Source organism: Pterocles gutturalis, unplaced genomic scaffold (genome assembly GCF_000699245.1).
Source record: "Pterocles gutturalis isolate BGI_N339 unplaced genomic scaffold, ASM69924v1 scaffold15593, whole genome shotgun sequence".
NCBI lineage: Eukaryota > Metazoa > Chordata > Aves > Pterocliformes > Pteroclidae > Pterocles > Pterocles gutturalis.
In genome coordinates, this window is record NW_010118296.1 from 7,580 (window position 1) to 30,594 (window position 23,015).

The following is a 23,015-nucleotide window of genomic DNA, read 5'->3' on the forward strand; positions in this document are numbered from 1 at the left end:
CCAGACGGATGCACGCAGCCCAACTCAAGACATCTTTCTATTCCAGCGATGAACAGCCAGTTCCTCATCTCTGACTATAATTATCCAATGTCACATCTGTTGAAGATTATTCATTTGAACCCATGCTTCCACAGACTACTTACAAGAAAGGCTCAGGAGACAGCATCAAAGCCATTCTTAAGTCAGAATGACACCTAATTCTCTTCCCCCACTCACAAGGCTCTTCCGCAAAGTCCAAACTCATTTGACACAACTGACTTTTAACAAGGACTTATGTGAGAGCCACTGCAGACCTGTCATCTCATCAATACTTACAAATACTTTGTTTTGCTGTTCCAGAGTTCTCCCAGCAGAGTTTGACTGCTGGAAACCCATCCCACCAGAGCCTGGAAGGGAGCACAAAGATGCTCACTCCTTACTCTTACCTCTGCTGTCAGCAACCACCTGTGAAACCCACAGGCAAGACACCCCACACCTCTCATGCTGCTCCACATCATCCAACACTGGTAAAATTACCCTGTCAGCCTACGTCGCAGAGGTCCCTGCGTGGTATTCTCATCTGGCTGCTGACCCAGGCTTGGAGACAGATCCATACTGCAGAGGCTGTTTTTTTCAGTTTTCTTTTTAAGATTACCAGGAAATTTTACAGACAAATAAACACTGGAAACACTGAAGCAGCAAAGTCATATAGTTAAAAGGTTAGGAAATGCTATAAATAATTCTATTTTGTGTAGATACATTTTTTCAATCCAATGCAAACTCAGCATAACCTTGGTTTTCACTACCCAGCTCCTTCAGCAGGCAGGGCAGGCAGGGCTTACTTCCTTGACAGATACCAAATATTTTGGTTTATTCTCATCGTCCAGCACAAGGTTGCGTTCCTTCTGGACTGCATACAACTCCGACTGTGCTCCAAAGAGTTAAAAGCTTCCTCCCAGACCTTCCAATGATGGTCCTCCCGATATTAAGTACAAGTGTATTCTGATTTTGACAGCTTCCTTGGGACATGAAACACTATCATTCCCGAGTCAGAAGGAAAAATACAAAAATGAAGTTAAGGTTTACTTTGGATGTTCAGTAAAAGAGGGTTTGAAACTCTTTTTAAAAAGCCATATCCTAGCCTTCCCATTTCACACTCCCCAGTACTTCATGGGGGACAGATGAGATGATCTTTGCAGTTCCCTTCCAACCCAAACCACCCCGTGGCTCATTACACCCAGAGCACAGCCCACACCCATTTCGGTGAAGTGCCAACGCTCAGACTCTCCACAAACCAGCCCCTGCGATGGCAAGCGAGACAAACAGAAGGGAATCACTTCTGGAAAAGTTTGGTTAGGATGGGTTATCCACCATCCCACGGAGCTCCTGCACAAGAGCAGAGAGAGTTTTATGACCTAATGCAACATTTACCTGCTGCTGCCACTGCAAAAACCTCTTCCAATCCTTGCCTTGCTCACCAAACATTTTCCCACACCTGGAAGAAATAAGGCAGAGACACTGCAAATAGCTTTTGCCCCCACGTACACTCAATTCCACCCCAGCAGAGACTGAGTCCTACGCACAAAATGAGGCAGGACCTACAGAAAAGAGCATGCGATTGTTTTAAGCCTAGAAATACAAGCAAGAAGTGCTATCTAACCTCAGCTTTGGCATTCCCCAACTTCTGAGCGCTCATACGGAGACGAAGCATTCCACTATTGAGATCGCTCATGACAAAAAGCGATGTTTTAGCACAGGTGTTAATTTTTCCCCTAAGAAGGGTTAACTCCACATAAACAGAAAGCAATAAAGACAGACCATTTCCCCAGTAAAACTGGAGTAAGTTCTATTCTGTACAATAAGCTCGGGAAGCAAAATAAAAATCTATCTGCATAGGATGAGGTCAGTCATGCTATGGATGGTTACTTTACATCTGAACATTAAAAACATATGCTTCTCCAGAGAGGATTTTAGAAAACCTGAACCTGCTGGTGCTCAGCCGTTCTCAAAGAACGCTGAACACCTCCAAATCCCAGCGGGCAGCGGACTCCAGCTATCTCAGAGGGGGTCAGAGCATGCAGGACTGTAACCCTATATGATGAAAACATACATTGTTTAGACAAGATGATGAACATTTTTTAGAATTTAAAATCTAATCTTTAATCATTTCGTATTTATAAGCTAATCCTAACAATGAGGTAACATATCCACAGCCCATTGGTTTGAGCCTCGTAACTCACACACATTCCATACGCAACACTAATTAGTTTGTACTGCAGCAAAAACGCTCTTAACGAACAGAAATGCAAAACAACTTCGGGGTTCCTTTTTGGCTATGCAACAGCCATGTAAAATAATCTTTAGAAGAAGCATTTTACTGTACATTTACCGACTGGGCTGCCCTAGGAGAGATGAATCGTGTCCCTGCTACACTGTAATTTCTGACGCTATTTTCAAGAAGTCTCTGCATCACCCAGAACACTTTCGCTCACTGCCTTTGATTTTACAAGAAAGCTTCTCTGTGTGTACATAGAGCAACAGCTAGAGCAGGGCTCCAGCCTCAGGTGGAGCCTCTAAACTGCATTTTGACTGGAGTGTGTCAGGTTAACAACAGCCATACCCCAGCCAGGTCACAGGTTCTGGCCACTGAACCGGCACCAAAGCAAGGGCTGAGCTGAGTTCACCTCCAAGGCTCGCGTGCCACCCACTGTGACCAGAGCTGACACAGCAACTTCTATTTTGCAAAGCTATTAAAAAAAAAAAAAGAAAATAGATAATGCTTCATTTTTTTGGTTGGTTTTAGAAATTTGACAAGAAATTTAAAATGTTACATAACCACGTAACTGAAGCATCATTATGACAGATCGTTTATTTAAAATGACCCATTTTGGTTAAGGACATCCTTGATGTTCACTCTGACTGTGTACAGCATTCTCTTGACCAGTAAAAGGATGTGAACAGCAGTCCAGTTTTGCAGCTTATCCACTTAGGAACGTATTTATGCTCTGACATAAATTTTAAAGAAGCTGGAAGCTAAAGAATCCGCCCTCAGCGTTGTATACCAAATGGAGAGCGACACAGTACAAATGCCAAACACAACGAGTTTTGCAAGCTACCAATATTTACCATCCATCACAGAGTACTATATTCTCACGCAAGCATGTCACAATGAGAAAACAACATCTCTATAAGGGTAAAACAAACAGCATTCAGAATTTCTGAAAGCATTCTTCCAACACTATTGCACTAGATTAGATTGCCTCATCAACAGGGCCACAGGCCATTTACACTATTTTCTTTTTTATTTTTTTTTTATGTAACAGATGAAAGGATTACAGAAAGTTTTCTGGGGCCAAATTTAGAGTTAATGATGGGAAAATTCTTTTGCTAATCCTCCATCTCTCCCACTGCTAGGAGACTTCTAAGGCTGGAAAAAACCAACATCTCCTGGTACACAGCTTCTATTTTGCTCATCAGTGCAAAATACTAAGCTCGGGAGTTTGAAAAGGACCTTCAGCTTTGCACAGAGCCATAAAACCTCAAGGACCAAGCCATACTGAAAACCTGAGTAAAGAACAACACAAGACTCCAATTAAGACTTGGACGCATCACAACAAAATTAAAGGATGGGACTCATCCGCTCAGGGCAGATGTCTGCAAAGCAGCCACCTCCATCCGAGCACAGGCTCGCTCTACGATCGGGGGGAAATGGGCTTTTCTGGGGTAGATGGTGCCCTGCCCCGAGGTGGATGTGTCAGGCAGGCTGGAGGGATAACGGCTGAGCAATCCCTGCTGGGGTCTGCCGACTATGGCGGGAGCTTGGAGAGATCGGCCGAAAGACGGGCGTTGCAGGGACGTGGAGCTAGGCGAAGCTGGGTCACCCTGTCTGCCCGAGGAGAAGGACCAACTCTTCCGAAGAGCACAGCAACCACCACAGCCGGGCCCATTTGCAGGATACCCTCTTACAAACCTCGAACACTGCTCCTCAGCACTGCCTGTCAGCCCACCAGTGAAGCAAAAATAGATACTGCCGAATAACTACCCGTCGAAAAGCAAAGTTTAATCATTTTTCCGTCATTTAACAAACACAAAAGAATTTACGCATACCAACACTACTCAAGAAGTAAACTTTGCATAATTAATCGGGATGCCTCCAATACTCGCGCATCTGCAAATGCACAGCTACACCAACTGGCACTCAAGGGAAAACGCCTCCGGCCACCTCGAAGAGCTGGGAAGTGCAAATGTCTCAGCAGAACAGAGAGCCCGAGCTGCCAGGGAAGGAAAAGAGCAGGCCTGAGTAAGAGGTTGTCTGGAAAAAAGTGCAGTTACCCAGCTCCCTAAAGTCTGTTTCATTAACTCTCAGACATGATCAGCTACTTCCAAATTAAGCCACACTTTATCGTAACGCCAGAACAAGCTAAAGGCTCCTAATTAGTTGCAGAAGGTGGGAACGTCCAAGGTAGGTCAGGGAAGTGGAAGTCAAGCTTCCTGCAGAAACAGGCAATTTGATGGAAAATTTGACTCGAATAAAAAGAAATATTGATGCAGTACTTAATGAAGATGAACTTCCCCTGCCTCCCCTCGATACAGACGATGCCGTTATCACTCAGCACCAGGAAGGAAAGAGATTCCAAGTGAGGGGAAATTACAGAGCAGTTATCCTCATCAGCCTGACTGTGTAACAGCGACACGAGATTGGCAGAGCGCCCGAGAAAAGTCTGTAGATAGTTAAGCACAGGGCATAAAATAAGATGTGTCAAGGGAAAGTAGCCCCTAGAAAATATTGCTGGGGATTTCAGCTTTCCCAATGTGCCAGTGGCAATGAAATGCCTGACCATATCCCCCTGTATCAAAAAAAAAAAAAAAAAAGGGATGGTATAAAGTCAGAGAAAACACAGGAGTTCCACTCGCTTGGTGGTGATAAAGCCAAGTATTGAGTGATCTGGTCCCCCATTTGCAAGATTCAGACTATTTCCCACCTTTTTCAAACTGCTTAAAGATCTATAAACGACGCAGTGGCTGGCAGGTTTTATTCTCCTGATCCTAGGACAGCAAGAGCAGAGGCAACTCGGTGTTTTCTCTTCCCCCAGGATCTGGCCCGCCGTCAGGAACAGGCAATCCTCACCACCGAGCACTCGGGAAAGTTTCCATCTTTTGAGAAAGATTTGCCTGTAGCTGAAAAAAGAGCTCACATGAAAACATTACAAATTCTGCTCCAGTTTTGTAACTATCTGTCAGACAAGCAAGTCAAACAAAACTGGCATTATTTGTAAAAAGGAGGGTTAGATGTGTTCCCAGTTTCACAGATGTTTCAAGGCTTCGTTGCTAGAAAAAGTCTGGCCTGGTCATGCAGAAATGCAATGGTACAATACACATTACCTTCAGGGTCCCAAAAACATGAGGATTTGGGGAATCTTCCCCTACCCCCGACAGAGGGAAAAGGGACACAGATCATATATTTTCCCACTGAGAAACCAAGGTTTTCCACAGAATGAGTAAACACGCTCAAGCTTCCCACCTGTTTTCTATTTAGAGCAAAAAAAGCAATTAATATGACTTTTTAAAGGATGGTTAATAGAAGAAACTTATGAAACCAAGATTTCTAATTGAAAATGTCTTTATTCACATGAGGCAGAGGACCAAAATATGACAAGACCACTAAGCATAGTTTCTCCCAGCTGTGCAAACCATTTCTTAACAATCTCAAGATTAACAAACAAAGACACATTCTAGGCATTTCATATCCCTCCTGGATTTAGCCATGTACGCAAGGCAAACATGAGAAAGCCGTCCTCTTCCTTCCCTCTCAGGTGGAAGGGAGCTCCCAAGTAGTGCTTCGTGTTATGTGCCTGTCAATAGGGGAAACCTCTCACCCTCAGCAGACATGCAGAGAAATACAAGGGGGAAAAAAATCCAGGTCCGGGAAGAAGCTGATTTAAGCGTAACATGTATTAGCAAGTAAAAGGACATTTACCTTCTCAGTGGTTAAGTACAAGACAACCCAAGGGTAAACCATATGGCTCAAGTCTTTGTGCAAGGGAGAAGCTGGCAGGGTTCCAAGGCTCTAATTGAACTATTACCATATTGTAAGAAATGAAAAAGTCAAAGACCGGAGGATCTGCTCTCCTAGGGACAGTTGATGTCATGCGAACAATTAAGTGAGTAACAAAGCATATTTAACAGGAGAGCCATTCCACCACTCGGATACTGGCTCGTTTTAAATAAAATAGGTGCTCTTCCAGTTCAGTACTGCACTTAATTTGATCCTACATTCAATGCCGTGAAACCTTTAAAATCCAAATTATTCCGAGCAAACAATACAACGCATCTCCTTGAATCGCCAGCTCAAGACTTCTCCAGTTAGTTAATAAGGAAAGACACAGAATAAGAATGTGCATGAGAAACCCAGCAACACATAAAAGCTTCTCATAAAAACTGTCATGAAACTGAAAAATGCAAAAGATCAAGTACAAAATTAATTTTGTACTTTGTACAAATAATCACCAGTCTTTTCTTTCAAAAGGTAGGCTTGGTAAAAATATACCAAGCGTTATACATTGTACATGCACCACAGGGTGTGTCGTGAAGCACAATAACACAACCAGGTCATGATCGGATAGAATCTGTAGTGGTTGTTCACACACAAACCTTTACAGTATTGTCTTCTTACCTTGTTGGGCAAAAAGCAGTGCAGTTGTATGAGGAGTGGAAAAACAAAAATTACAATCTGACATAAATATGAGGCAAAAGGAGTCTCTATGGATCTTGTTCTTACCATTCTGTTCATCCAGCTCATTCCCAATTTCCTGCCCCATTTGCTTTTGCCGGGATATGATTGAAGAAAGAGCATCGAGTCCAGCATCTTGCTCTGCACCAGAAAAATACATAAAATTACTTAAAAAAAAAAAAGCTGATATGCCAGGCTACATAAAATAAAAGATGCAGAAGTGAAGAAAAATATCTACTCTGCGTTTAAAGAGTTAAAAATGTATTAAGAAAGATATATTAACACAACATGAAAATGAATCCTTATGGCAACAGCACTCTTAAAATAATGTGAATGATGAGTAATTAATTTGTCTGGCCTGGCTGGGACACTTAGCTGAGGGTCCCAGAAAAAAAAAATATCCAAGAATTCAACATTCAGCTGTTATTCAATCATAAATGCAGGAGATTTTCTGGCACACACACAGAGAACCCTGATTAGCCTTTTTAAATTTTCCAAGAAACTTTTAACATGAATAAAAGACAAACAGGTGATGCAAACACCAAAGAATTTGAATAGATTTGTAAACCTGCAGGAGGATACAGAGTGCATGGAAGAGAGCCCGAGACAGAGGGGACACAGTGGGGGCAGCTAAAGTTTGCCGCGCTCCCACCAGCTCTGCAGCCACTCCTTCGTTAAGAACCGTATCACCTCTGCTACTCCAGTGTGCAGGTACCACGCAGTCCTCAGCAAGCACCTTCGCCACAGCACGCAGCTCCCCTTGCCCAAAGCTGCCAAGAAGCAGAGCAAGAGCAGCTGCTGGAGGCCGGGCTGCCAGCGCTCCGACACACTGCAAAGCCGCGATGCTGCACGGAGCGAGACTGCCAGCTGGCTGCAGGCCGGGAGCCAAACCCTGGCAGCGTGGCCACAACCCCCTGCCCTGCAGCAGGACAGAGGGCTGGCCCCCGATACCTCTTCCAGCCAAGGGGTACCTGGGGTGTAATCAAAAACCAGCACCTGAGGCTTCTCCCGGACCGTCCCACCACAGTTCACGCCGCTCTGCTGAGCTGTGGCTGCACGTGCTGTGCCACATGCAGACTGAAGCGGGGCTTTACCTGGAGAAGAACTCCATTTGATCACTTCCAATACTCTAATTGCACAGAAATTACCTCATTAACCACCTGATGTCCTCAGGTTGAGGTTTTCCAACACTTCCAAAGTTAGAGATTCCTTACGGATGCCGAGGGCCAAAATCTAAAGCCCCTTTTTGGATTAGTTAATTTTTACCTCGTTCCAATCCAACAATACATCTAACACACCCCAGCCCGAAGCAGAGCAGTGATACCACCACACTCCGTGCAATTAAGGAAATCTCCACTGCAAACCAAAAGCAGGAGTATGGGCAAAACCAGGGATGCCCTGTAAGGTCTCTGCAAATTTGATTTTAAGAAGATGCTTCCAGTTAAGAATATCGCAAGCACAACACTGCCGCTGCAAATACAACCACCTGGAACTATTATGTTCGATGTCTCCAGATAATAAAGCTTCAGCACAGGTTACTGTATTGACTTTCTAATAAGGGCTCTTCTCAGAGTTCTGGAGATGTTTATAAAAATCAGAAAGACTCTTCTACCTTCTATGATCCTCCGCTGCTGCTGCCTGAGATCGTCAAAGCCAAGCCCTCTGGTTTCCTCAGATTCTTCCAAGAGCCACGGGTTGGTTACACCTCGTTTGATCCCTCCCGTCATTAGGCTAGACCTGAAAATAACTTCAGTAAATAATTTTCAACATAAAACCCACTCACCACACACTTTGCGCTTGCACGCCTGGCTGACAGCGATGGAAGCATACATGGTTATTGCGCTCCATGTCATTCTCTGCAACCACAGAAGAAATTAGCCAAAAAGAACCCGACGATCTCCAATAACAAACAGATCTCTCAGGCTCCATATAACACTGCTTAGAAGTGGTGAAGCAGGGAGAGAATTAATTTTGCAGTGAACAATTAAGCTACATGGTGAAACGCATGCTATATATTGTACAATATATTCACATTAAATACTGATTGCATGTAGAACACAGAATTCAAAACTGCTACCAAAAGAAGAGGGTTATGGGAATACACACATTATTCCCGTATTTGTGATGTGATCAAAACACAAACTTACAAAAGCACCGAGGTACAGCCCGAAAGCTTCCACCAGTAAAAGGATCAACGCATTAATACAGATGCAAATCAGGTGAGACTATGAATTTTCTGCAATCCTGAGCACACCTAAAAGGGAGCATTTCTGCATTTCAAAAGCTGTAGGTGCAAGTTACACGGTTACTCTCCTGCATTTCCTAGTCTGGCATCAACACGAATAAGAAGCCAGGCACTCACACTCTTAAATGAGAGAATACTCAAGCTATGCACTTTCTTTTAAAAGAATTATGACCCGAGGTTGTTCGCGTTATAGACACTTCCCTGGTCACAACGGAAAACAAGTTTTTCACATCCAGGGCACATAAATTCAAATAGTAAAATGAAATGCCACTTAAATATTTTTCTTAATACCAGATTGTTGGTTTCCATCTTTCAGCTTTTCATTGGTTTCTCCTACAAGAAAAACACTATCTGACAGACTGTGAGCCACTCGAACCCAAAACTGCAGCAACTCAGATTTGGGGTAAGAGTCATCATAAGATCGGTTCCTCAACAGCAGCACAAAACTAAGAGTGCTTGCTTTCTGCTTTGCTTTTTTTAAACTCCATGTTTTATTCTCATTTTACCTTTGCCCTGTTCTTTCCCAAAGCACTTCCACAAACAAAACAAGAACAGAGATTTTTGGGATCTTACAAATTCTCAAAAATTTTTAATTACACTAAGACCTAAGCGGGTTTGTTTTTTGTGGTTTTTTATTTTTTCCTTGGGTCCAGGTCCCTTCCCTGTGAGATACACTGAAATGCTGTACAGTGCACACATATGCTCAAAATCATTTTGTGGTCAAATCCCTGTATCAAAAGCAGTTAACTGCACAAGCACCAGAGGAGCCAGGAGGAGCTGAAGTGGGGCTCAGCTCTGCAGGAGGATGACTGAAGGCTGACAGCAAGGATGTACAAGCAAAATCCAGAACTTCTGTCTAGGAGCTCCTTGAGGAATTACGGTGAACTGGAGACATCTCCTGGCCATGAGATGAATCAACACTGCTGAAAAATAATTCATCTTCACCATGTGAGTTTTGGGCCATCCATAAATTACAATTTTTTTTTATTTTTTTTTTCTACAAGACTAAAAAGCATTTACTTTAAATCACAACATCTCAACCATCCGGATGGTGCTGGGGCATCAGCCCAGAGCAGAACCCAGACTGCCTGCTGTGCCAACGACCAGGGGCAACATCTGAAACCCAAGAGCTGGGATTGCTCTGCATTCCAGTCCTTTGTATCTCCATTAACACTTCCATGTGTTTATCGATCTAGGGAATCAGGCTTGATTAGAGAAGGATGCACACCCTGAAATACAGTTTTGCACATCACCTGGCTTTCTTCATTGCTTTGGGAGATGAAATGCTCTCATATTTTCTGCTCTCACAAGGACTGCTGCCAGGTTCACAAACCTGAACACAACCGAAGCCTCACACTTCTGAAGACACAAAGATCATTACAGTCCCCCCAGTTCAGCAGTTCAACGAGCGAGCACACAAAATCTAGGGTTAGCAACATCTGACAAAATGACTTCAATTAAGCAAACAGAACATAAAGCTCTTTGCTTGCTAAAAAGAGCACAACTATTTCTGCCTGTTAAAAAAAAAGCCAAGGCAAGCAAATTGGAAATAATTTGCACTGCTCGCTCTCTCCCTCCCCCCTAATAATCTGCCCTGTTCTTGTAGGTTGGGTCATGACAACTGGTCTGCTTGTTACAATAATCTTTTTGACATGTTTGGTAACTACCTTCCCACACAACACAGCATAACTTCCTCCTTCCTCTGATCTTACCATGTTTCGCTTTGGTGGTGTGAAGATTAAAGCTTATCCAATTAGCCACCCACTGCCTCCGTCAAGTTAATCACGTAAATCTTTGAAACCGTCACAGAGCAGTGGAGTGTGCGGATAGCTTTTGATTATAGGAGCAGATTTAACTAATTACGAGGCTTAGCAATGCGCCCAAGTATAAAAGATGACGGGGTTTAAAATCAGGGAGCTATGTCACCGCTTAACAAGGGAGGGCTTATCTTCCCCAAGGCATTGTTTCACTGATAATTCTCAGAAAACTTCCCAAGTAACTTAGATTAGTCAACCAGCACTTACTTTAGACCAAGGCCACACATCAAGGCTTACAGCTTTAGAAGACTGATCAGCGAGGCTGAATTTTAAACAAAACCCAGGTCATATGACAATTGGTTGCATGATGACTTGAACATCCCCTTAAGGACCCAGTGGCACAGTGGGGCTCTGTGCAGCGCCCAGGGCACCCCAGCTCGGCTCCACCGCTCAACCTCCACGGCAATGGCAAAGAAGAGGGGGTATTCTCGCACTTACAATTTAATTGTATTTTAGGAAGCTCCAAGCTAGTAAATAAAACGTGTATAATTTTAACATACAAAACAAAAGCTCCCCTCCTCCAAAAATCCCAGGAGAAGCCACACTGAGCACAAGCACTTCCAAATCCCCTCCAGGTACCTTCCCAGGCAGAGACTTCTCCACAAGTACCACTCCCGACGGGAAACCTGTGGAAGGGGCAGGACTCCCTGCAGCTGGCAGAGGACTTCCCAGCTCCACTAGCACAAGGACCAAGAGCAGCATTTATCACATTCAAGGAAACGCTGTGTTGCTCTTGACACCATTTACCTGGGGTTCAGTTAACTGGTCCCACCGGCTTCAATGACTGGAAGCCACACAAGCCAGCTGCCACCTGTGATGCCAGACAGCCCATTTGCAGAACACGGCTACTTCGCAGCACCTCCAGGATCGCTAATTCCTGCCCACAACATCGGCACGCTCCCAACCACCCTGTGCTTGTCCCGGACAGCGAGTGCCCAGGGAGGAGCAGCACAAGGCAGGCAATGAGCTGGAAATGCATTTGCACAGCTATACAGGCACACTTGTCTCGGAATAACATGTCCACTCGAAATGCCGAGTGTCTGGGTGGTGGGGTTGTGGCAAGAAACCACACAGAAGAGATACTGCTACACCAGGGTAAGCATCCCCAGGGAAGGGATCAGGTGTAGGTGTTACCTTTGTAACATCTACACTCACATTTTATTTCCCAGCAGTCTCGCTTTCCTACGCAACCCTCAAAATATACACTGCAGTAAGCATCTCCATCAGAGACTAATCTTGCTATGAAATATTGCCATCTTCTTTCTACATGGTCTCTTACTTTCTGTGCACAATTGGACATAACGCAATGCTAAATACATTCTAAAACAGCTTACATAGTCCTCATTGAAATGTTCTCACCTCTACAGCCCGCTTGCACACATGGGAATGAGAGAATTACAAGAAAAGAGAATTTTTTCTAGAAAGAAGCTACACCTTGTATAATTACATCCAGAGAAAGGGCAAAGGGACAAATCTACCCCTGTGAGATTATTAGTCCTGTTCACAAAACAACCAACAAGTCCATCACCCCCTGCTCACATCTCTGCACTCGAGGCAATGCTGTTCAGAGGGCAGCTTTTGGGACAAGACGCAGCACTAGGTTCACGCTGAACCTTTGCTCTCCGCACAGCGACTGAAGTTTGCCTGACCACAGGCAAGAGGAACACGAGCCTCCAAGCAGGTCTCAGCCTGGCATTTGTTCTCACTACAGACCCAGCACGCCCAGGCCAGAACACCACAGAGTCACTGCTGGTACAGAAACAACCTTGGGCAGGAAACTTCTGGTAGTTTTGAGCAAACTTAGGAGGCAAAACATAAAGCACAGAGCTCAGCATTGAAAGCCGCCCTCCTACGGACATTTTTTCCTGAGGCTAATGAGCGATAAGCTTCAATAACAGGCACGCAGGCACAACCTGAAGCACAATGCCTAAAATTACGGGGTTTGACTTGCTCTTCTCTGGTGTGTTTAAATATCCACTCTTTGCTATTGCACATACTTGCATTTATAAGGAGTTTTCTCATAACCACAGTCCTGACTTCAGCAAGGTCCTTAAGGAACCTCTGGTATGCTCTGAAGGAAGAGAGATGCAAACTGTCCCTTGGACACAGACCAGACACAGGGGACTTCACTATCTTACCGGAATCTTCCTTAAATTTGGGGTGGGCACAACCACCCTTGGGTTTTAACAGGCACCATACCTGCTGCTTGCGTGAGGACACGCTCACGCCTGCACACGCTGTAACCTACAGAGCACTTCCAGCAAGTGGTACCATGGGAGACGAGCCAAGTACAGAGACAGTCCAGTGGATGAGGAGGGTGTTGAGACAATTAAGACCATGCTGGCTCATGACTACATGGCCAAAGACACATTAATCCTGGAAAAACCTGCCCCAGCCCCTAGATTTGATGTTATGACTCGTGTCTGGGACATTCTAGAGCATGGGTTTCTGGATGGACAAGTCACCTCTTCTTCACCCTTTCCATCCATTCCCTGGACACGCGGCTCATCACCTCCCACGTCAGAATGCTGGAGCTGCAGCCGGGAGGGCTTCCAACATGAACTGGTGGGGAGGAAAGAAAGCAGGAAAGAGTTTTAAAGGCACCTAAACAACTATTTTTAATCTTTTTTTCCAAAGAACATTTGCTCCTCCAGAAACAGATTCACAAAAGCATTTCAGCACCCAACGGCTTACTGATCAAAGCCAGGCACTCGATGCCTGTTTGGCGTTAGGCAAAATGCCTGCTTGGAATAAGACCTAAACACCTCACATTGGCCAGAAAAGTATTTAAGCAGAAAAAAAATGGGAACCCACAGTAAAAGATAAAAAAAGAATATGGACTCTTCTAAAAGTTATCAAGGGTAGCTGTTACTTAAGGTGTTTTGTGTCCCACAGCTATCAAAACTTTTCTATATTTTTGAGAAATTCAAAGGAAAACCAAGAAAGGTGTATTAAAGTACACACAATCTATTCATTCACTGGTGAGTGACATGTACATACCGACTACCTGGTCAGGCAGGAAGAATATTCTTGATTCCTTTGCCTCCACAAATGCTCTGGTTGCTTTTTCCACTTCTGCCTTTCAAACGGTGTGAAACCATGGGGATTTCTGCCCCATTAAAGCCTCTCTTCTAATAACCTGTACAGATCTCTTTCCAAGGAGAAAAGAGGGGAGAAGATGCTGAAATCGCCTATTGAAAAGCAATTAAGGAAAATCTAACTGACCCTGCTCAAGCACAGTCACATAAACAGCACAACCTTTCCCCTGGAAAATTCCAGTTGCATTTTAATTAAGGCCGACACTGCCGGAAGGTGAACTCATGCTATACCCAAGTAATGTAGTGTCCTGCCCTGTGTTCTGGCCCAAGTTGTCAGTTAGGATAAATACTAAGAGCATTAAGGCCACTGTACTTCACAATCAGAAATAGCTTTACAGCGGTTTTCAAAGGATGTAAAACTCACTGAATGGTGACCAAATATAAACGAAGATTAATTCTAGTAAAACCTTCACAGTTATAGGCCATGGGGACAATAAATATGTGATCAGTGGTGCAAGAAGGTTAATGAAAGGAATGACTGCTGGAAAGAAAAAGACTTCTGAAAATGTGTGCTGTCACATCAGAGATGGATTAGATACGGAAAACCAACACAAAATCAGAGAAAAGTGTCACTGCTAGAACTTAATCAAACTACATGCGCTGATTTTTCTAATGCAGTGGGAAAAGCTGACTTTCAGACTTCAGACACCGAGGAGCGGCCTTTGCCACCTACTGAAATCCACAGCAAGCTGTTCCAGAAGTCTGCAACAATTTTAGAGAAACCCAGTGCCGTAAACAGCAGCTTAACCCTACCAGAAGCTGCTGTCTTCTGTCCCTACAAGCAGCATGGCAGGCATGGGAGACAGATTCCTTCCCTACCGCCCTGCGTGCGGGCCAGGCTCAGGCAGGAGAGACTTACTGGCATGGGACTGAGCTGGCTACATCTCTGCCCGCACCACTGAAAACTAGACCTACAAGGGAGAATATGGAAAGGGTGTGAATTCACCAGGCAGGGAACAGTTGGCATAGTTTTATCCATTTTTAATTAAAGAAGTTAAAAGAGAACTATAAAACTTCAAGCCTTGCAACACTAGCAAATAAATACCGTCTCTGATGTTATCTTGTGCTGGAAAATACTGGTTTCCCTGATCATCTCTAACGGAGCTTGAAATTATCATGGGATTTTGATATTTTCCTCCCACCCGCCTCAATACCTTCATACCAGGGCAGCTCTAAGTTGAATCCTTGCCCTCTGCCTGCTCCACAGCGGTAACGTGCCACCGCTGCCCTGCCGCAGCTGGGATGGCCACACTTCGGAAGGTCTGATCAGTTTATGGACTGCCCAGAGCAGGTGACACACAAGAGCTTTCCCACATCATCAGTCCCTGCAGATATGTTGTTTATTTGCTATTTCACACGTTTCGGTTGACTCAGCGCAGATGTAAAAGCCAGCACCAATGCAACAACTGGATTTGCACTGAGCTCTGGACAACGCCAAACCTGCAACAATTAATGGGTTGGATCAAAGTCGACAGTTTTACCATCTTCAGCAGGTGTTGCATTGACAATGGCTAGTCATGCAGACAACAAACTGTTAAGTGAAACGTGCTTTGGCAGCAGCAAACACCACACTGGAGAAAAAAAGGAAGCAGAAACCAACCCCTACACCATTGTCACTGAACAGACCCTCCCAAAACACGAACACGCACATGAATACAGGAAACTCAGTTAAAGGTTGAATACCTCTTATACCTGCACCAAGACAAAAAATAATCTTATTTTAAACAGTAATGGTAGGACAGATTACCTGAATCTGCAAAGGCAAAGTTAGGATGAGCAAATGCAATTATCCGCACTGGAATTCAGACAAAATTATAACTCTCACACAAAACAGTTATTTAGTGACCTGCATGGGGTCAGGAGACCGGAAAGCCAGACTCTTTGACAGCGGGGCTGTTCATTTTTTGCATGAATGTTGCCTCAGGGCTAACAGAGATGAAAGCGTATCACCCAGTGAATCACGAGGGTGCTTCTGAAGTTGTCCCTCATCATGCACCACTCCAATTCTGACGTACCACAGCCCCAGCCCCGTGCCAAGGTGGCAGATCTACTACTACTCATGTCCTTGCAGAGGAAGGAGGAAATGGCACCTTCATCTTCGCATCTGTAGTCTGGCTACCAGCTTATGAACAAGGCTTATTTATTGCTAGCCCTTTTCTGCCCTTTCTTCTCCAGCAAAAAATTCATTGGGCAGTTTAAACACACTGAAAGAAAAAGGAGGCTCAAGGAAAAATCAACTTTTACACACAGATGAAGAGGCAGAAGAGATGGAGCCTCATCAGCAGAACCTTTAGACCCTCTGCAGCACATGCAGAGCTCCAGGCTGAACCAAGAGAACACAGTCTCTCTTGACCAGTGGGGATGTCGCTGAAAACACAGGGAGAAAGAGGAGGAATAAGGAGAAAAGGGAGGCTGGATTATGGTATTTGATTTGGGAAAGGAAAGGTAAGTGTAACAAATTCACAGGAATCTCTCCATTCTGCTGCTCCACAAGCATTTTTAACTTGGTATCTCAGCAAGATGCAAAAGCTCCTGGATGTGAAACAGCTGCAAGGAGCTCCTCAGCAAGACACAGGCATGCTCCTGCAGAAACTGAAGCTACCAAAAACTCTGAAGTACAGCCAAGGGGAGCAAACAATCATGAGTGGAATTCCACAAGCAAAAGCTGGTGCTGACCTAACTGGAAACGGATAAAATGCAAGAGGCCATTAACAAAGCACTAGAAATAACCCATCCTTCCTTATTCCACTGCACACTGAGTTTGCAGGACTGCAACATCTGCAGAAAAAGATGTCTTCTGATATAATTATATACCACGTGTATGCCTAACAGGGTCTGTATGTTACGCACACAGCACCTATGTGACTCCCACCAAACCCAACCTATGCACTGCTAATAATTTATTAACTCAGGCAAGAGGGCTGAAGGTCATACTGCAAGCAAAGGCTCTACCTTTCTTCCTGATCAGAGATCTTCAGGGATGGATTCATCCTAGGAACCTGTTAGAGGTGACAAATAACTCCTGCAAGAAAGCGCCTGAGAACTGTATAAGGAGAGCACAACTTGAAGGCTATTAACCACAATTATTTTTCCCAGCTGTGAAGGCCACACCAAAATGGAAATTCAAATGTGTCCACTTTGAAGGCCCCCACTGACTGCCACACAATGTCATCACTGGGGACTGTGTGAAGCTTAAGCCCCATCCTGACAGTTCTCTTTCCAACAATTCACGTAGACCTTGTATGGTGGCACCCCTCAGTCCCACTTGGTGGCCGACTCTACTAGATCACTAGTCAGCCACTACTTCTTCCAAGCAGCTCCCCATCCCCTCGTCCTCCCCAGCTGTGCAGACATCTGATACTGTCACTAAAAATCACACGGTTTCTACGCAAATGAAACTGCAGCTTGCTACATGCAGAGGTAAAAGAGCTCAACAGATACATTTAACATTCTCTTCAGCCATACAGCACACATCACACGGTTCAGCTGAGCTGACAATGCCATACCTTATCACGTCTGGTTCTGTGCCTTCATTCTTGTAAGACGCCTGAAGCTGCTTCTGTCGCGTGAGAAGGTCGTCCACCAAATTCTGCCTCCTGTCTCCCTCCAGCTGCGTGCTGATGATGCTCGGTTAAGGATCAGACTTAAAAAGACTGAAAAACTTTAATGTCATTGTATAAAATAATACCTGTTATACATTCTTAAGATAAATTAAACCTCCTAATCATCCAAAGTAACTAGAGTAACTAACTCAATAAAAGCCTGTAACATCTAAGAGAAGGATAGGTCACATTTTTCTAAATGAAATCTGCTGTTATTCTAAACATGTTTCTGAAGTATACATATCTCAAAGAAAAAGTTTCATACAGTGACCACAGAGTGACCTTCAGGTCATCATCCCAAAGTAATAAGAGAACTGGAGGGCTACTCCTGCCAAATTAGCATTAGTATTAAGAATAGTATTTCCCCCTCCGAAATCCAACACAATACTTCTTTCATTTATTAGTAAGAAGTCCAACACAGTCGATCTCTTCTATAACATTGACAACCTATAACGGTAGTGCACAGGTGAAGTGCAGGGAAGGATGAGTCTTCTTAACAGAGCTCCAGCTTCCACTATTAGGATAGAAATGAGGCAGACCCAAACAGAACAGAGCTTTTAAAATCAGCAGGGTATTTCACATCTTAAGTCACCAGAGGCTCCTAACACAGACCAGGTGAGTAGGTCCCAGACAAGTCATCAGCAAACAATCAAAAATGTACTTTGAGCATCTGTCTCCATTTGCAATTCATCAGCAGAACACCCCGATAGCCACTGATGCAGCAGAAAAACAATTCACACAGTATCTCTGAGAGACAAGATGCTCTGAAGTGCTGCAGCTTTGACAGGGGACGTGCATTTGCTTTTTTAAATTAATCTCAGTGACATTTTGAAGGACTATTAACTCTCCTCCAAGTGCTTTTGAGTAGCTTATGCAATGGCTGAACTGATTTGTGGATGTTTTCTGCCACAGCAGTAGCGTTTGTCTGCTCTCAAGCCTTTGCTGGACAGGAAAGTTTCACCCTGACCATCAGCACAGCACTCGGGGGCCCGTGCTTGGAAGGGATTTCTGCTACAGTAAGCTTGAAATTAAACATTCATTCATTCGATCGGATTGCTGCTGGATATCTTCAGGGAGAGGGATGTACTTCTTTGACTCCTCAAGCCTGACTGTCCCAGCACACGGGAAGAGCAGCAAACCCAAGCCAGGCCCCCGGGCCCTAGAAGCAAGCCTGTTATTTCTTTCTAAGGTGTATTTTAAAGTGTTTTGACATCATTCTGAAGGTGCAGCACTGCCCCATCCCTGCCCACACCCTGAACAATGCTTCATCTCTCCTTTCTGCAGGCGCCAGCACTCCTGCAGCCAGCGACTGAGCCGGGAGAAGATCACAGATCAGTGAGTGTTCTGCCAGACGAGTGACCTTAGCTCACAAACCAGCCCCGCCATCAGCAGCGTTGGCATGGTGCACGGGCAAGACAATGGCACCGCCGAGATTCTTCACACCGTCTTGTTCAGCTTCTCTCGGACAGAAGCGTAACGAAAGCCAGCCTCATGCCCAGCGTAGCAGAGATGCCAGGCTCCCGACTCTTCCCACACTACAGCTGCAATGAAAAGATCGAACAGCAGCACGGACAAAGCCTCCTAAAAACTGAACGAGGGGAAAACCCTAACTGCGTGGCAGAGCAATTACAGGATATTTTTCCACTCTCTCCCACATACAGAAAGGTCAGCGAGTTGATGTTTACACAGATACATTTGGTGTGTTGATACAGCCCGAAGCAGTAAGTCCTTCAGCTGATCGATCTTCTCTCTGAAATTCTGCAGCAACGACCTGATAATCACATTGAGCTGAAGGGGAAGAAAAAGATTGGGTTTTCCTGAGTTATATTTGCATAAAATTTAATACTACTACATGCAGACGACAATACATTTAACTTCACCTCTACTGGTGTGAAGGACTCTGTTCTAAACCAAGAAAGCTTGCCTCAGAGCCACAAAGGGACCAAGACAGTTAACTGGTTTGGACTGCTCACCAAATAATGAGATAAATAGTACTGGTTTCGCAAAGACAATTCTAATGCATTAATGCTGTTTAATACGGAGAGCTCTCTTTCATGTCTTTATAAAAACACTCCTTTATATGGGCAAAATATTTCAGCACTTTTTAATATTTTCCAGTAAGTTTTCCAGTTCTTTCCTCTGATCTTTAAAACAAATACATGCACCATCTGCTTCTGCCACCAGGTTTCTTTCCCAGCTCCCAGGATCAGAGGGAAGGTTGCTACAGGTTCAGACACAACCTCCACTCAACTCCTCCAGAATTTAAACTGAAGACCCCAAAGAAATTCAGATTTTCTCCATTTCCCTTCTCTGCAGCACCTATGACTCCCCACTGTCTCACAACTGACCTGCCCGAGATTCAGACACATCTGGTCTTACTAAAAACATAATGAAGTCGTTCACATTCTTCCCTGCTGCAAGCAAGCCCGAGGTCTGCGGGAATCCTCCTCCTCTCTCCCCACCCCTTCCCAAGCCAGGCTAATATTATCCTCTGGGTTTTTCCTCCTTAAATGTTATTTCTTTTCATTCTAGTTATGTAGAACACACTAGGAAAAAGTATTGTAGCTGCAATTAACCATGCAAGTCATCCTAATTAAGACTTTATGTGCTTCTTGTTTACAAGATCTCAGCCCCGCTGCGGGATATAATGGTCAGCAGCCCCAGATGCTCTGTGTGATGAACCATTAACAGACAAGGAGCATTGCCTTTGACTCCCATTCCTGAAAACAGAGGCAGCAGCCAGGCACCAAAGCCTCACTGACCAGTTGCTGTGCTGCCAGATCCTGCCTGGAGCTAAACTGCACTCGGTATCTGCACGGGGGGGAGCAGGAGTTCCCCAAAACCACCCGACAGCATCAGCAGTTTACATCGCTCTGACTCGGTGAGACTTGTTCTCAAACACCACCAAACACAAGGACCAAAAGCAGATGTAACCAGGCTGAGGCAGCCTGGAGAGCGTGCAGCCAAAGCAGAGAGCTGCAAAACCCACAGCAGACCCAAAGCCGCCGAACACTCAGCAACACTTCCAGAGCCAGACTGGAGTATATACACGCTCTTAGGAAAGTTCAGCCCGCTGCACAGCCTCGAGCTCTGCAGTCAGGTCATAAAAGGTCTTTTCATTTCACGTGCACACTCCTGCACTCACGACCTGGTGGAGAACACCGCGTTTCACTGGCCCAGAGCAGCAAAGTAACATCAAGGTACACAGGTCCAGGAAAGTCATCTCACACACCGACTCCCTCTGCTCAGGAAAGTCATCTCACACACCGACTCCCTCTGCTACTCTCGCCAGAAATTGCAGTGTGTATGTGTATATATATATATATATAGTGTGTAGAGATATATATATATAGATTGCTACAACAAAAGATTTCACTTTCATTAACGAAAAAAGAAACCCACGGAAGTTTTAAGATCAGCTCAGCAGAGCAGAGTTCACAGATGGTAAGTGCTGGTTTGAAATCAATGGGCTTTTTTTCCATTTTAAATTTTATGATCTATTTTTTGCTCAGCAATAAGCAATCATTTTTTTTTAGCCATGCTAATGGCTAAATACTATAACAATAAAAACTTGTTTACATTCTCCCTACCAGGCAAATATCGTATAAAGACTTTTTCTTCATTAAAACATTCAGGAGTCATAGAATATATGACTGCTCAGCCGTGGATTTCTCAACATGCATTTCTGTTATGAAAACAACTCTCTCATTGTTGGAAACTTGTTTATAGTAGAATCAAACACTGCCAAATATTCATCTTTAGCTGTTAATGGATAAAAGGGAAACTGTGCTCGGAAAACATGGGGCATGGAACAAATGATTTTATGAAGAAATAAGTCAACCGTGTAATGTTTCCACAAAACACAACCCCGGAGAGTTACGGTACAAGAAAAGCTTCAAACAACACTAACACGACGTTTTGTTGGGGTTTTCTGGAACACGTCACAGATTGCAACGATGCCAGTAGAGATCTTTGTCCTCTATAAACACAGATGGATTAAGCAGCAATCTTTTTATTACTCTTCTATTGCTTGAGTATATTCCTCTACAATTTGTAATACTTCATAATTTTGAAAGCAGGGAGTTTAATCCCCACCTCTAAACCCTCCTCTCAATCCTACAGCTAGAAAAATCCTAGAGCTATTTTTCTTAAATTACATTTATTTGGGCCTTCCAAAACCTCATTTCAATTCATGCCAAATTTGAGTCATTCATCAAAAAGTCCTGATTCTTGTACAAACCTACACAGTTTTTTTCAACATTTCTTCAAAGGAAACATTGCCAAAATGACATTTATTTTAAAAGCTATCAGGAAAGAGGCTGCCAGAGACGATTCAGGGATCGCACATCATATTACAACCCTGCTAGAAAGAGGGGCAGAGTCTACAGAATAAATCAGCAGGTTTTTAATTATGCAAATTGTTATAAGAGACAAACTCAAGGGCTTGCAGGCATTTGAATCGTAATGCAGTCAAGGGAGAAGCTAATGGCACGATCCCGAGGGTGTGCGATCAAGCAGGCTCCTACGCTTCTTGAAGGAAAGAACGAGGCTTTTAGTCCTAAAGAAAGCAGCCTCCCGAGAACCTCTTTTTTTACTTTATTTTTTAAACAGGAAGTGTGAAAAGGTAGAGAACGTAATAGTCCTGGGTAAGCTCCAACTTCTGCTTCTCATTCATATTTAACTCTGGCCCTATATTTTGTTAAAAATGTATCTTTAAAAGGCTGCAAAATTCATATTTCATCTGATCTACAGCCACTACAGAAAGAAAGCAAGCCGGCGTAACGGGGAAAAAATATCTATTCAACATTTATACCGAAAGGAGTACACCGAAGGTGACACACATCCCAACATCTCTTAGATTCAGGAGCTCTGAAAACTGTTCTGTTCCTGCCGTGACAGCCCTGAGCACTCAGCACTGTGTGCCCAACCCTCCCACGGCTTCTTCTTTCCTCTTTTTGTAAAACCAGCATTACCACATGCACAAAAGATTTATCACTCTTAAATGCAATATTATATTTGTAACACAGAAAAGCTACTGGTAATTTAGGAATTGTATTCTTGTTTTCTTTACAGAAATCTTAAGGAACACATCATTCATGTTAGGCTCCTGTAATTAACCAGAACCCTGAGCCTGCAGATGCCCAGTGGGCAGCACTGGGGACCTGACAGCCCGCTCCTGGACAAACGCAGGCGGTGGCCTGTCACCCTGTCCCTGCAGGGCTCCGGCCACGCCACTGGACACACGCACCCTCCCGGGCAGCGGCCGCTTCCCCCCGCTGCCGGACAGGCAGGAAACTCGGGGCTGCAGCTTCCCGGACACACCGGACCCCAACCATTTAATGCCCAGCCAGCATTTGGAGCGGTTAGAAGCAAAACCCAGCGAAACCCCAGCGCTGCTGGCACAGCAGTACCTTGGCTGAACTCTCCCCGTTCCTCTGGTACCGGTTCCGCTCCTGGATTTTCTCCGCGATCTCCTGGGCGGCCTGACAAGCGGCATCGTACAGCGAGAGCCTGCGGGGAGAGGCGGCAGCTGAGCCCCGGCCC

General features: G+C 44.5%; 1 protein-coding gene across 1 annotated transcript; it reads right to left on the minus strand.

Annotated features, from left to right (window-relative positions):
* Positions 1-6,757: 6,757 nt before the first annotated feature.
* STX8 (syntaxin 8) lies at positions 6,758-23,002 on the minus strand (the record flags this gene model as incomplete). The annotated part of the gene is made up of 5 exons (XM_010076151.1): positions 6,758-6,850; positions 8,322-8,446; positions 17,376-17,486; positions 19,165-19,259; positions 22,883-23,002. Coding segments are annotated over 5 exons (544 nt in total), but the record flags the coding sequence as incomplete, so codon positions are not given.
* Positions 23,003-23,015: the final 13 nt, after the last annotated feature.